Source organism: Scyliorhinus canicula, chromosome 5 (assembly GCF_902713615.1).
Source record: "Scyliorhinus canicula chromosome 5, sScyCan1.1, whole genome shotgun sequence".
Classification (NCBI taxonomy): Eukaryota; Metazoa; Chordata; class Chondrichthyes; order Carcharhiniformes; family Scyliorhinidae; genus Scyliorhinus; species Scyliorhinus canicula.
The window spans coordinates 32,130,983-32,146,564 of NC_052150.1; the positions used below are offsets into that span (position 1 = coordinate 32,130,983).

General features: G+C 46.4%; 1 protein-coding gene and 1 pseudogene across 1 annotated transcript in view; both read left to right on the forward strand.

Annotated features, from left to right (window-relative positions):
- LOC119965894 (genetic suppressor element 1-like) overlaps positions 1–10,455 on the forward strand; it is a 212,530-nt gene extending 202,075 nt beyond the window's left edge. The window contains 2 exon segments of the mRNA XM_038796865.1: positions 3,295–3,398; positions 8,502–10,455. Of these exon segments, the coding sequence (XP_038652793.1) occupies positions 3,295–3,398; positions 8,502–8,621 (224 nt within the window). The 3' untranslated portion in view covers positions 8,622–10,455.
- LOC119966715 lies at positions 2,924–3,127 on the forward strand (annotated as a pseudogene).
- Positions 10,456–15,582: the final 5,127 nt, after the last annotated feature.

The following is a 15,582-nucleotide window of genomic DNA, read 5'->3' on the forward strand; positions in this document are numbered from 1 at the left end:
GCTATTCAGCCTTGTTCACCTGCGATCCAAGATAAAGATATTGCAAATCCTCATCAGAGAGTCACTCTATGCTGATGATGCTGCACTAACATTCCATACTGAGGAACACCCACAACAATAAACCTATAAAGAGTCTGGTTTGACCATCACTTCAGGAAGACAAATGTCATGGTCCAAGATCTTACCACATTACCATCTAACAGCATTGCCAATGTGATGCAGGACATGGTTGTTCGCTTCACATATCTAAGCTGCACAATCACCAGCAATCTGTCACTTAAAGCAAAAATCAACATGCACATTGCAAAAGCTGTAGCTGTTATGTCCAAGCTGTTTAAGAGTGTAGAACAATAGCAGCCTGACTGAGAACAGCAAATCGTTCCACCAAGCTTACGTCCTCTAAAATATTGAGACCTGGACAATATATGCGAGGCAGGAGGAAAGGCTGAACAGTTTCCCCTTTCACGGTCTCAGATGTAACCTTGACATCTCTTGTGCACAATCTGTCCTGGTCCACCCATGTTGATGCTACGACCAAGAAAGCACAACAGCGCCTATACTTCCTACGAATACTAAGGAAATTTTGCATGTCCACATTGACTCTTATCAATTTTTACAAATGCACCATAGAAAGCAACCTATCTGGCTGCTTCACAGCCTGGTATGGCAACTGCTCGGCGCAAGACTGTAAGAAACTTCAGAAAGTCATGAACACAGCCCAGTCCATCACACAAACTCGCCTTCCATCCATTGAATCTGTGTACACCTCCGGCAGTTTTGGGAAACCGGGCAACATAATCAAAAACCCCCCTCACCCGGGTTATTCTCGCTTCCAACTTCTTCTATCGGGGAGGAGATACAAAACTCTTACTCGCATTAACAGGTTCAAAATCAGCTTCTTCCCTGCTGTTACCAGACTCCTGAATGACCCTCTTATGGACTGAACTGATCTCTTCACACATCTTTTCTACTGAGTAGTACTACACTCTGTATGCTCACCCAATACCTGTACCTATGTATTTACATTGTGTATTCATGTATGTCCTATGTTTTTTTTTCATGTATGGAACGATCTGCCTGGACTATACCCAGAACAATACTTTTCACTGTATATCGGTACACGTGACAATAAATCAAATAAATAAATAAAATCTTGGCAGGCCAAGGTCACCCCTCAAAGGTCCTGGAGCATGCTAATTCCATCAGCATATACTTATTGCTAAGTCAGCAACATCTGCACTAGCTCAACGATGTTCATTGGGAAAGACCTTTGATACGGTGAATTGACCACAGGGTCATGATCACTGGGCATTCCCACATCCGCTACAAGAACAGCTGCAAGCGAGTTATGAAAATGATGGGCATTGACATTGACAACTGGGAGACAGTCACCAATGGCCATGGCCGCTGGAGACTGACTGTTTTGGAGGGGCATCGGAAGTGCGGAGCAGAAACGATAAGGTCCGCTGCCTGAAAATGAAATGAAATGAAAATCGCTTATTGTCACGAATAGGCTTCAATTAAGTTACTGTGAAAAGCCCCTAGTCGCCACATTCCGGCGCCTGTTCGGGGAGGCTGGCACAGGAATTGAACCGTGCTGGTGGCCTGCGTTGGTCTGCATTAAAAGCCAGCTATTTAGTCCAGTGTGCTCAACCAGCCCCTGGGAGTACGGCCCAGAGAAAACAGAGGGCAGCAAATCCTGCACCTCCTCAGCCCAGTGTCTTCCTCTGTAGCAAAGACTGCAGCAGAGACTGCCATGCCAGAGTGGGACTCCTGAGCCACACCAGCTGATCGATGTTTAACATAGTTAACCTCCACGGTATAAACTATTGTTTTACCAGATGGAAGGTTGCCATCCTTTTTTGTAATTCTTCAGAAGCATTTCATTGGCTGTAAAGTACTTTGAGAGGTCCTGTGATGTGCGAGGTGCTAGATAAATGCAAGTTTTTATTTAGTTTTCCTCTGTTGTCCAGCTGAGTGGCACTGGCCTCAATTACTTCCATTCTTACCTATCCAATCGTAGCTAAAGAATCTTTGGCAATTGCTTCTCTTCCTGCTGTTGCATCATTTCCTCTGGAGTTCCCACCCCAGAAAATTGGACATTGGGGGCGGGATTCTGTGATCCTGATTCTAAGTGTTGACGCCGTCGGAAACGCCGTCGCATTTTTCAACGGCGTCAACACGGCCTCAGGATCAGCAATTCTGGCCCCTACACGGGGCCAGCATGGCACTGGAGCGGTTCACACCGCTCCAGCTGCTGATCCCGGCGTCAATGGGCGCCACGGGATCCGCGCATGCGCAGTGGCACCGGCGCCAACGCGCTCATGCACAGTGGCTTCCTTCAAGTCACCGGCCCCGACGCAACATGGTGGAGGACAACAGGGGCCGACGCGGAAGAAAGGAGGCTGCCAGCCAGAGAGGCCGGCCCCACGATCGGTGGGCCCCGATCTTGGGCTAGGCCACATCGGAGGCCCCCCTCCCCCGGGGTCGAACATGCAGACACGGACAGTGACCCAAGCAGGAATCGAACCTGGGACCCAGGCGCTTTGAAGTAACAGTGCAAGCACCGCCCATCTGTGGTGCCCGCCAGGTTCTCACTGGACGTATATGTTTCCCGAATGGAACCTTCATTTCCACTCAGTTTACAATCTCAGCTGAACATTCGTTATCTGTTTTATTCTCAAGTCGTTTTGCAAGCTTATGATGTATTGCATTCAGCTCAAAAATGTTTCTTAGCGTGTCTGAGACATCAGCATTTTTTCTTTGAGTTAGTGCTTGTACTTCAGGGTCAGATTTGCAGTTTCTGATCTTTATACGTTTAATTTTTGTTCGTGCTCTTTAACCACCTTGAACAGTATGCAGTTAGTTGTGCATTGCAGCGGCAGCTGCAGTTGAGAAGGACTTTAAAAAAGAAACAATCCCCATTGCTTCTCGGCCTTTTGGCTAAGATCAGGTCTAGTATCTGCTCGGCGTTTTGGCTAAGATCTGGTATGTCCCTCTGGTATGTGTGGGCCATGAATTGGATTCAATTTGAATTAGTTTTTGGAGCAGGCAAGGAGCTGGATTAGGGGTTCGCCCCTGTTCACACTCTGAGCTCTGGCTTTGTAACTCAGAAAAAGTAATTTTAAAAAATGAAACAATCCCGACTGCCTCGATTTGGCTCATGTTTTTTTAACATAGAAAAGTAGCAAATCTTTCCAGACTCGGTGTGCAGGAAATTACCTGAAGAGAAAGGATAATGTTGGCTTATGTGACTTTTGCTAATGCAATTGGTAAATTATTTTTGTTATGCAGAGAAAAATGTGGAGCGGCAAGTCCTTCAGGAGCAGCTGAATCATCTCAAGGAAAGAAATCACGAACTAAATTTGACAGCAGAGCACCTCAATGCACACATGTTGGTAAGAAACCATTTGGCTGTACAATAGCCAGTTGCAGGGACTCGAAGCTGCTTCTGAAAAACAATGTTTATGAAGTAAAGAAACCCCTGCATTTCTGAGTGCATGCTGCACACAGCTTAAACGGCACCTCCCGCAGTGTCTACACTTGAAAGGGTAGACATCAGTAAATACGTAGAGCTACAAGTCCTCTGAAATGTTCTTTCAAAATTGCAGGGTGTCTCTTTGAATTAAATTATGTTAAACATTGTAGAGTGCTTTGGCATAAGAATGACATTTTGCTCTCCTGATGCTTCCCAATTCCTCTCATTCCAGCAAAGACACGAGGTCGCTGGTGTGAACATGAGAGATCTGCCCACAGTATATTTAGCAAAATGTCAATCATCATTTAGAGTGGAGGCTTACCATCATTCAGTTTATCGACACATCCCCCATCGATTTTATAAAGACTTTACAGTCGACTACTTGCTTTGAATATTTATTGATGTTTGGTCCTTCAAGTGTAACACAGCAGGAGGTGCCTTCCATGCTGCCTGCAGGAAGCAATTAAATGTAGGGCTAAGGATGTCTTTGTTAATTGTCAGTTTTCGGAGTAAGGAAGGCTCACTTAAAAAGTCCAGATCCTTTTCAAAAATCACACATAGTACATTTCACCTGATTTGTAGCGGTTAAAACTAGATCAAATCCCAGTGGTCATTTATACAGGAACAGGAGTAGGCCATTCAGCCCATCGAGCCTGTCCTGTCTTTCAATGAGAGAGATCGTCATGATATTTCTTTGCCATCTTCCTGTCCCATGTGCCCAGAAAGCTCAGTCTCGGGCAGCACAGTGGTTAGCACTGCTGCTTACGGCGCTGAGGACGCAGGTACGATCCCGGACCCGGATCACTGTCCGTGTGGAGTTTGCAAATTCTCCCCGTGTTTGTGAGGGTCTCACCCCCATAACTCAAAGATGTGCAGATAGGTGGATTGGCCAGGCTAAATTGCCCCTTAATTGGAAAAAATAAGAATTGGGTACTTTAAATTTATTTTAAAATAGAAATCTCTGCCTCTACCCACCAAAGGGAACACCCTCACCATTCCTGCCAAGTTGTCTTTGGATCACTGAGCAAAGGGTGGTGGAGGGAGTGGGGAGCGGACACACTTTGAAAATAGTGGTCTGGGATGATGTGTCAGTCTTCAGACTATTCCCTGACACATTGCTATTTTCAAAGGCAGGGCTTGGAAGTTGAAGAGCTTGTTAACAGCTTGGCAGGCGACAGTATGGCATTTTCAAAGGTTAGAACAGCAAGAGCGAATGAGCTGGGGCATGTTAAAAGCACAGTTGTCAGGAGCACAGCAGGGAGCCACTATTTATTGTGGCTGCTAATTTAATATTCAGTCAAAGTCAGGTGCTCACATGTAATAGCACAACGTTTCCGTCACTTGAGTAGAGTGGACTAAGTACCTGACGAGTTTGGTCACTTGTCTGGACTGTGAGGCTGCTTGCCCTCTGCTCTCCTGTCTGCTGATAACAGCAAGCCCAGTCGCAGCTACTGTCTGCATTTGAAAATCCAGAGCTAGTTCCTGTCTCCGGGCAATGCCCGGCTCCACTAAATGGGGCCCAAATTGTCATCAGCCCAGGCCTTTGCACGGAAAAAAATCAAGCCATGGTGATAATCCCAGATCGAATACCTGACCCCAGATTGAAAATCCAGCCCTTGGTCTTTACCTGTTTCTCAATCCTTTTCCATGCACAGAGAGGCTGTTTGACTATGCGTTAGCATTAGGACCATTTATAAGTGGGTCCGGTACTCTGTCAAACAATATGCCCTGGGGGGCTATTATAGAGACTTATTGTCAGGTGATTGTTGTTTGGCTTTGGGTTCAGAGTCTAGATGGATCTCTTCGGGTTTGCCTGCTACTCTAAGAATGCTGCTTTCGATAGTCATTCGTAAAAACCATTCTTGATTATTTAACAGATCTATATCCATCTCAGTAACTCTGAATGAAGTTACACTTCTGCGTCCCATCAGATCTCAGTCTCTTAGTCATGTGACATTGCACCATAGTTACATCAGTAATTACTTAAGTATCAGATTGCTTTGATGTTAACCCTTAACAGTTGTTTATAGATGGATGTTTTAATTGATTCTGCATTAACTGAAGCCTTCTTTATTATCAAGGAGTGTTTAATAGCCAGTTGAAGTGTTACTATAATCTACAAATTGTAGCAAGAATCGGGTGTCATGATGGCGCAGCGGTTAACACTGCTGCCTCATGGCGCTGAGCATCCGGGTTCGATCCCAGCCCTGGTCCACTGTCCGTGTGGAGTTTGCACATTCCCCCTGCGTCTGCGTGGATCCCACCCCCGCAAACCCAAAGATGTGCAGGGGAGGTGGATTGGCAACGCTAAATTGCCTCTTACCTGAGTTGGAAAAAATAATAATTGGATACTTCAAATTATTTTTTTAAAAATTTGTAGCAAGGATTAGCCACATAAATCATCATTCGGGAGGGTATCAGGAGCTCAGGGTTTGCACTTGGGAAAGTAAACAGGAAGAATCTCTACAATCCTCAAGAGGGGAGCATCATAGCACTGTGCTAGCATGTAGGTGGCAAGTTAAGGATCAGCCTATAATATAGCATTTAATTTAAAATAGGTACTTATTGGTTAAAAAAACACAGTTCATCAAAACATGAATAATGTTCAGGAGAAAGGGGGAACACACAACTTTCTCCATCGTTTAGTTGCAACGTTTTTAATTATTCTGTTTCTAACTGTATCTTTCAGGAATCATACCAGGCATTTTTACAAGGAGCTTCTTGGGTTACAATGGTGGCCTTATCCTGTTAGCTGCATGGGGCTGAATTCTCGCTGGCAAATCACTCTGGACTGTCCTTAAGAAAGTCCTGAGTGATTCTCCTACCTGCAGGGGGTCAGCAGGGCCTCGGAGTGCTTCTCGCAGCTCTGGCTGCAGATATGGGGCCCCGCACTTCCGGTTGGGAGTCCGCGCATGCGCACAGCTGCCCGGTGGGACATGGCGGACTCGGACCGCGGGACGGCACCAGAAATGTAGGCCCTCCCGGGATCCCGTGGGTCCGTGACGCCCTGGCCGTCCATGAGGCCCCCCCCACCCCAGTGATCGATCCCCCCGCATCCCACCAAGGCCGCCGCAAGAGCGGCGTCGGACCGGATTTCGGCGTAAACGCCCGTTTTCCACCCCCACGCCGATCGCGATTTCGGCTCGGAGAATCCAGCCCATGGTTTTTGCTACAGCTGACCTGTAGATCGAGTTTAATCCATTACATGCTCCTGTGTGTGACTTGAACGTTTTGCACACAGCCATCTCGTATCATAAGAACCTCCACAGTTTTAATTTGTCAACAAGTCCAATGAGGTTTTGTCTAATATTATCCAAGAAACCACACTTTGTGTTTAAATAGCAAGAATTAAATGTTTGAGAGTTTAGGGCAAAATAGTTCATAAGAAGATAAAAAATGTTTGGCAGGAGTGGCCAAAAGGCCTGTGGAGCCAGCTCTGCCATTCAGTATGATCATTGCTAACCTTCAGCTTTAACTCCACTTTCCCATCCGCTCCCAGGGCGTGATTCTACAAAATGGAGACTAAGTGTTCGTGCCATCGTGAACGCGGTCGCGTTTCACGACAGCGCGAAACGGGCGTGGGGACAACCGATTCTGGCCCCCACAGGGGGTCAGCATGGCGCTGGAGCGGTTTACGCCACTCCAGCGTCCCTTCCTGGTGCCAAATGGACGTCACGCCAATCTGCGCATGCGCAGTTGGGCCGCACCAATATGTTGTATCGGGGCCGGAGCGTTGAAGAAGTCCCCCGCGCATGCATGGGTTGGCGCGGCACAACTGCGCATGTGCGGGTTGGCGCGGTGCCCATTTGGCACCGGAAAGGGAGGCTGGAGCAGCGTGAACCACTCCAGCGCCATGCTAGCCCCCTGTGGGGGCCAGAATCGGTTGTCCCCGCGCCCGTTTCGCACCGTTGTGAAACGCATCGGTGTTCACGACCACACGAACACTTAAATCTCCATTTTGGAGAATCTCACCCCTGGTCTCTATTTTGGAGAATCACGTCCCAGACGTCTGCCTATCTCAGCTCTAAATATCTTCAGTGATGGAATATCCACCACCCTGTGGGGTAGAGGATTAAGAACATTCAAAACAGTTCGACTGCAGTGGTTTCAAATAAATTTGGATTCTTCATCTCACGGTGAGTTCATTTGCCCATGTCAGTGCAAGAGTTAAATTTATGAGGCCTGATTTTCTGATCCCCCTTCCCCATCTTCCCATGCCTCTGCCAATTCAATGGATTTGGAAATCTGCCTGGAAGCTTTTCCGCCGACTCCCTGTCAAAGGTTCCCACCGTGGGTGTCAGTCGTCATTGAATGATGGTTGGGAGGATATTTGAAACTTAAGTCCATCCCCAAGGAATGCAATCAGTCATGAAATGATAGATTACACTCCTGCACATGCAGTGTTTAATTTGTTTTTTAATCAGGCCAATCTTCAGCTGTCCCCATGAGCAGCAGGAGGTTCTGCTGCTTGCAAGGCATAGGGCCCTGCAGCAGCCATTTTCCTCCCCACTTCTCCCTTCCCCGGCAAAGGTAGGGATCTCGCCGGAATGAAATCACTTGAACCAGTCGGACTCTAGAAAAATTTCCGGATATTCCCCAGCCTGGGTGGGCGGGTGCACTGACTTGCCAGATTTGAGAATCCTAGCTATGACTATCAAGATATTGAGAGAGTTTTGTATGTTTAAAAATATATATGTTGAGTATGTTTGAGGTGCTGGTCTCGCAAGCCCCAGCTCCGTATTGCCTTCATAAACGTTTCCCAAGCAGTACTGTCAGCCCTCCAGAAGTTGTGAGGTGAAAATGTACAAAACTGCTGAAGCTCTTCAATATTTATTTGGAAGTCCCACGTTGATACTGCTATTATTGATCCAAGAAGCCATGAAACTTCGCCGACCTCAATTCTTTAAAAACCTACGGTGAATTGTCTCGACATATCATTGTTAAAAATGGCCACTGTACTGAGTTCTAATCAAAGGTTCTTATGATATTAAACACCAGTTCCTGTGGCATTTTGTCCCTCCAGGAGCTGAGAATGTGTAAACAGAGGTATGAAATGGAGCGGCAGCACCAGAAGGCTGCCCTCCGCCATCTGCACAAGTGCCTTGATCTGACTCATTGTCTGCCCGCGTCATCGTACAGATGAATGGAGGAGCTTCACCCACTGGATCAAGGGTGAAAACCACAGTCAGGAAAAAAAAATGTGCCCTGGTCACAAGATAAGTTGTTCCTTCCGAGCCGATCGATTTGTTTCCATTTATGTCGTCATCATTTGCTTCAAGCATCACCGGGATACAGCGTGGAACTTCTCAAAACCAAACTTCTCCACTGACAGGAGGCTCCCGTTGCCAAACAGCGCAGCTTCTGCATGCTTACCCTACACAGCCAAGCTAGACCAAAAGCTACATGGAGGACTTAAAATAGAAAACTGGATGGTGACACTTTGAGGATCTTCAGGTCATGGTAATGAATGCAGAAAATGCTACATTAAAGAAATTAATGTGTAAACCGAGTACCTTTCTAGAATTAATGGGAAATGTATTTTTGTTTTGTTTACAACTTGTACATCAGCTGCAGAAAGCATTTCCTGCAAGTTTGAACCAGAAGAGGAAGTTAGTTGAGAAGGCCTGCTGTAAAAAGAAACTGAACATGCAATATTTTAAGCAAATGCTGATTGTTGACTATTCATTTATTTTGTGTGGCCCAAATAGGTTATAAGAGTAGAGATGACTGTCACCAGTGTGACATGAACACTTCACACATTCTTGTCAGATTCCCCCACCATAATATTAACAGAAGCATCAACCTGTTTCAAGTCACTGCCTCTGTTAAAATGAGGAACGGGGAAATTTGATGCGAGCGTGTTCAGCATTCAGAACATCCTCTCTCGTCGCTACTTTCTTCAAAGTACATTTTTTAAATGCCACACATTGCCTAACATTTGGATCTGTGTATTGTTAATGTTTATATATATATTCACGGTGAATCCTTTTTGGTTTTGTATATTACAGTATAGATTTACAGCATTATCCGGTGATTATAAAGTGAAATGTATATTTTGAAGTTCTGCAAGAGGTTTGCTTTTAATTCAGCTGTTGGCTACTAGAACGTACAGATTTTCATTGAAGTAAATCGATTGATACAGTGCTAAGGACAAGATTTTGTAAAAGAATAGATCTGTTATTTTACTTTGCTGCTTAACTAATATAAATGCTGAGCAAAAAACTACCTTTTACTACACAGCACCACTTCTAATATTAGAAATTACTTGAAGTACATTTTCTATTTTTTTGTAATGAAGTTAATGAAAGCAGATTTCTTGTTCTCACACAGGTACATGAAACGGACCTCACTTTGAGGAAAAATAGGGTTCTTAAAATGTCTTTATTCCCAGGCATCAAGATATTTTTAACAGAATATACTATGGAAGATTTTTCAGTTGCCTACACAGGCAAAAGTTCAAGTGAATGGGGTTTGCATAACATTGTCTAAAATAAAGATTTTTAATTGAATAATGTTTAATTATATGCATTAAGGGAATTGTTGTATACAAATCTGATGCATTTTTCTGCTATGTAGCTTTTTTTAAGAAAAGGGCCTCTGCACAATTACTTTTTTGCCGCAGTTCAGAACTATTTCTAAAAAAAAACATTTAAAGTGTTTTAAGGAGGAATCCTTTGATTAAATTATTAGTGAAATCATTTGGAATTGTGAGTGTTCACCTAAAGTCCCCAAAATAAGTTTGTTTTCTTTCACTCAGTAATTTCTGAGAATTAGCTAACTGAACGAACATCCTTCAGACGAGGGTAGACAATTAGTTCTTTAACAAAGCCTAGCCTTTCTCATGAGTAACAATTTTCAAACTGTATCAGGTATTTATTATTTGAAGTCATGATTTTTAAGTATTTATTCAGTTTGTCTGCTGTGACTAAAATAAGCATTCGTTAATAAAGTTTTGTACGCATCAAACTTCTCCTTTATATCAGTATGTTCCGTGTGATTTATATTTTTCCTTCAAATTGTAACATTGAGAAGGTCTTGAGCACTGGGATAATTTCCAATACGCTCACATTGCACAATTCTCTGTTTAGGTGTACAATTTGCGGACAGCCACAGTGCACCACACCAGTTTTCTGTTATACATTTAAGAGGAGTTCAATATGCCACTTGCTGCAGATTTGAGGGGCGGGATTCTCCGTGCCGAAATCGCGCTTGGCGCGGGGCGGAGAATGGGCGTCAAACTCGAGATCGGGTCCAACGCCGCTCCCACGATTCTCTGATCCCCAGTGGAAGATCCTTGTGAAATTCACGTCGCTGTGAAACAACTCTTTGTACTCATGCCAAATTCCACACTACCCGCCATTTAAACCATTGTGTGAAAACATCTAATTTACATCTGTTATTTCCAATTCCAGAATTATTAGGTCATTCCTGGACAAAAAGTTAAACCGGGCAAAGTATTCTTGGTCCGAAAGTAAGATTATTTAGGCAGCTATTGTCGGCCACGGCTCAAATGGTACACTTCCACCCCAGGCATTTGTGTCAGAAGGTTGTGAGTTGATCTCTCACTCTACGCTTGGGCCTCTAATCTTCGGGTTATACTTCAGTGGAGGACCAAGGGAGCACTTTTGGATGAAATGCTAAACTGAGGCCCCATCAGCTCTCCGAAGTGGACATTAAAGACCCAGTGGCGTGGGTTTCCTCCGGGTGCTCCGGTTTCTTCCCACAGTCCAAAGATGTTCAGGTTAGGTGGATTAGCCATGCTAAATTGCCCTTCGTGTCCAAAAAGGGTAGGTGGGGTTACTGGGCTACGGGGATGGAATAGTCTTAAGTGGGGTGCTCTTTCCAAGGGCCGGTGCAGACTCGATGGGTCAAAGGGCCACCTTCTGCACTGTAAATTCTATGATTGTATGATATGTGAAGAAGATCCTGGTGTAGTGGCCAATATTTATAATTCACCCAACATCACTAAAACAGATTACCTGATCATTATCTCACTGCTGTTTGCTAGGACCTGGCTGCGCATGTTTTGGCTGCTGCATTTCCTACTTGAGGATGTCCTGAGGTGATGAAAGGCCAATGTGTGCAAATGTAAATTCTTTCTAAAAAAAAAAATCTTTTAAAATCGGCACAGGTAAATCTTGTTCCTTTTTCAGCGACGAAGCTTTTGAACTGTAAACATCACACATGCCCTTTTTACACATAGGGTTCAGGATTATTACAAAATGCATCACAGGAATAGTGTGATTAGATGGGCTTGATGGTCTTCCCCTTTCCAGATGGTTATTGTGAGGATTTGGAGAAATCACACTCAAATGTGAATGTGAAAATCCAGATCAGAACCATCCCGTCTGCTTAAACCAACACAGGATTCCTTTATCTGTTAACCCAGCGCGATGGTCCAGAATTTGGAAGAATCCAATGAATGAGATATTTAACCAAAAACTCCAGCAAAGTAGATTGAATATTACCAATCCCATGTGTTTATTTATTTTTTGGTGGGAATTGTGGGGGAAGTTGGCTAAAACCACCTTCGTGGCAGGTTCAGAGAAAAAGTGATAGAAAGAGACAAAAGGGCGCAAATCTGAGCAGGCCGTTTACATTGAGGGAAGAGGTTGAAATCGGGAAGCATGCCAGGCACCAATCGGTTTCCCATCTAACCGGCCCACACGTATTGGCCAGATCAGGATTGTGGCGTGGTGAGAAACCAATAATCACAAATTATGGCCAATCTCCATCCCATTGACAGGTAGGACCCCCATCTAAGGGCCTCCTGTGATCTAACTGGCTCCCCAGGGAGCGGCCACCCGGGCTCTATTTAGCATACCAATTTAAAAACGTGAAGCTAGCGAAATGGCCGCTACATGGATCAGAGGAGGTGAGTAGCCATCTTGAGGGGCTCTGCTCTGCACACGTATCCCCAGCCACAGCAGGGGCACTGGGGGCAAGGGGCTCAGCGCTCACGAGTCTGACATGCCACCACCCGAATTGTATACACCCATACCAAGGGCAACTTCAGCCTCTGCCTTCTAACCTGCCGAGCACCCCTGAGGACAGAACCCTGTTCATGGTAATATGGTGCAGGTCACTTTAACCCCCACTAACTATGGCCTGAAAGCGATCGCTAATGGGGAATTGGCAATGTTAATAATGTGAGCACCTCAGAGCTCTCAAGCGGATTCCCCTCGGTAGATGTGCCATGTCGCAGGCGGGTGTGACTGCTTAGCATCCTAATCAGACATTGCAGGATTAGAGGGTAATGGGGTGGAAGCCATAACTGATTGTCAATCGCACACTGATCACCACATCTCAGGCGAGAGACACGGTTGAGATGGCGGATTCATGTGAATCCCTGAATTTAGATGAGCAATTGTGTGTCCCAGAAGACAGATGACCAGCTGAATACTACAAATCCCTACAAGATATCAGAGTGTGCACGGTTGAATGAGAATTCAGAAGAAATCCAGGTGGAGGACGACGGATCAGACGAGGAGATGGAAGAGCCAGCGAGCATCAACAGTCTTCAAGAACGTGCATATGCTCAGTGGCGTGATGCAGGAGCATGACGAGCCCATATTAAAGCATCTGCAAGATGTGAATGTTCAATGGACAGAGCATGAGAAGCCGAGGAGCTTCACTCTGATGTTTAAGTTTGAGCCGAATGAGTATTTCACAAATGAGGTGACCACGAAAGTTGGATTTGCAGCTGCTTAAATTAATCTTTTTATTTAAAGTATTTTGTTACGGCATTTATAATTTTAACAATTTTTAAGATCAAATTTCAACAAAAACACAACAATATAACCAACAACCCCCCCCCCAGCACAAACCCCAGCCGACATGGCTTACACAAACATTGCCACCTTCCCCAGCCACCCCTCTGTTGGTTCTCCTGTCCTTACTCGTATTTCCCATGCCTCCGCGCCCCGCTGAGAAGTTGATGAACGGCTGCCACCTCCAAGCAAACCCCTCAAGGCGAGTTTAATTTTCTCAAGTCTGAGAGACCCTGCCATGTCGCCAACCCATAACCCGACTTTGAGAGTTCCGGGTCCCTCCATCCTAGTAAGATCCATCTCCGGACCACCGGGGAGGCAAAGGCCAGGACGTCGGCCTCTATCACCCTCTGGGCTCCCGGGTCTTGTGACACACCAAAGATCGCCACCTCTGGACTCGGCACCACCCTCACTTCTAAGGGTGACATGATGTCAGCAAATCCCTGCCAGAAATCCCTCAGCCTCGGACATGCCCAAAACATATGGACATGGTTCGCAGGATCCCCTGCACAGCGCCCACACCTATCCTCCGCCTCCTCAAAGAACCTGCTCATCCAGGCCACAGTCATGAGTGCTCTGTGACCACCTTAAACTGTATCAGGCTGAGCCTGGCACACGACAAGGATGCATTAACTCTCCTCAGGGCCTCCTCCCATAACCCGGTCTCCAGCTCTCCACCCAGCTCTTCTTCCCACTTTCTCTTCACCTCCCCTATTGAGGCTCCCTCCCATTCCATCAGCTCCTTATAGATCTCGAAGACCTTCCCCTCTCCTACTCCTGTTCTCAACACCATCTTATCCTGCAGTCCCCAGAGCGTCAGGTGCGGGAAGGTCGAAACCTGGCTCCGCACAAAATCCCTCACCTGCAAATACCGGAACCCATTCCCACCCGGCAACTCAAACTCTTCCTCCAGCTCCTCCAAGCTCGGGAAACCCTCATCAATAAAGAGATCCCCAAATCTCTCGATCCCTGCCTGCCCGCTGCCACCTCCAAAACCCCCATCCAGTTCCCCCAGGGCAAAACGGTGGTTATCACATATCGGTGCACACATAGACGCTCCCTCTAACCCCATGTGCTGCCTCCACTGTCCTCACACCCTCAGGGCCGCCACCACCACCAGGCTTGTGGGGTACCAAGCCGGCAAGAACAGCAGGGGTGCTGTTAACAATGCCCCCAACAGATTCAGATCCCGGCCCTGGGTCACTGTCCGTGTAGAGTTTGTATGTTCTCCCCGTGTCTGCATGGGTTTCACCCACACAACCCAAAGATGTGTAGGATAGGTGAATTGACCATGCTAAATTGCCCCTTAATTGGAAAAAATAATTGGGTACTCTGAATCTTTTTTAAAAAACAATGCCCCCAAACTCGTATCCTTACATGATGCCGCATCCACCCGCTCCCACACCGACCCCTCCCCCACTAAACACTTCCTGACCATCGCAATATTCACCACCCAATAGCAATTAATCAAATCCGAAAGAGCCAGCCCCCCCACCGCTCTCCCCCTCCCCCCCCCCCCCCCCCCCCCCCACCGCACCCCTCTTGCTCCAGCAGCACCTTCTTCACCCGCGCGGTTTTACCCACCCAAACAACTGCCAAGTTACTGCATTCACTTTTATAAAGAACACCTTGGGGATAAAAATTGGGAGGCTCTGAAAAATAAAATAAATCCTTGGGACCATCCTTTTAACTTCTGTACCCTCCCCGCCAATGACAACGGGAGCGTGTCCCACCTCTGAAGTCCCCCCTCATCTGGTCTACCAACCGACCCAAATTGAGTTTTTGCAGCTGCTCCCACTTATGGGCCACCTGGATACCCAAATATCGAAAGCTCTCTCCCACCACCTTGAATGGGATCTCACCCAATCTCTTCTGCCTCCTCACCTGGATCACAAAGACCTCACTCTTACCCATATTCAATTTGTCTCCCGAGAATCAGCCGAATTCCTCTAATATCCCCATAATCTCTCCAATCCCCCAGCAGGTCCGATATGTACAGAAGTAGATCGTCCGCGTAGAGCACGGCCCTGTGCTCCAGCCCCCCCTCCCCCCATACTATCTCCTGCCAGACCCTCGACGTTCTCAATGCCAATACCAACGGCTCTATAATAAGGCAAACAGCAGTGGTGAAAATCTGGACCTCCAATCCTCCTAGAAACTGCCCCGTCCCCTCTTCCCCAGCTGGGGGTTCCGACTCGCACAATTTGCTATAAAACTCCCTAAACACCCCATTCACCCACGCCGGGTCCAAGACCGTATTCCCACCTGTGTCCTTCACTTTCCCAATCTCTCTCGCCGCCTCCTGCTTCCTCAACTGGTGCGCTAACATCTTGC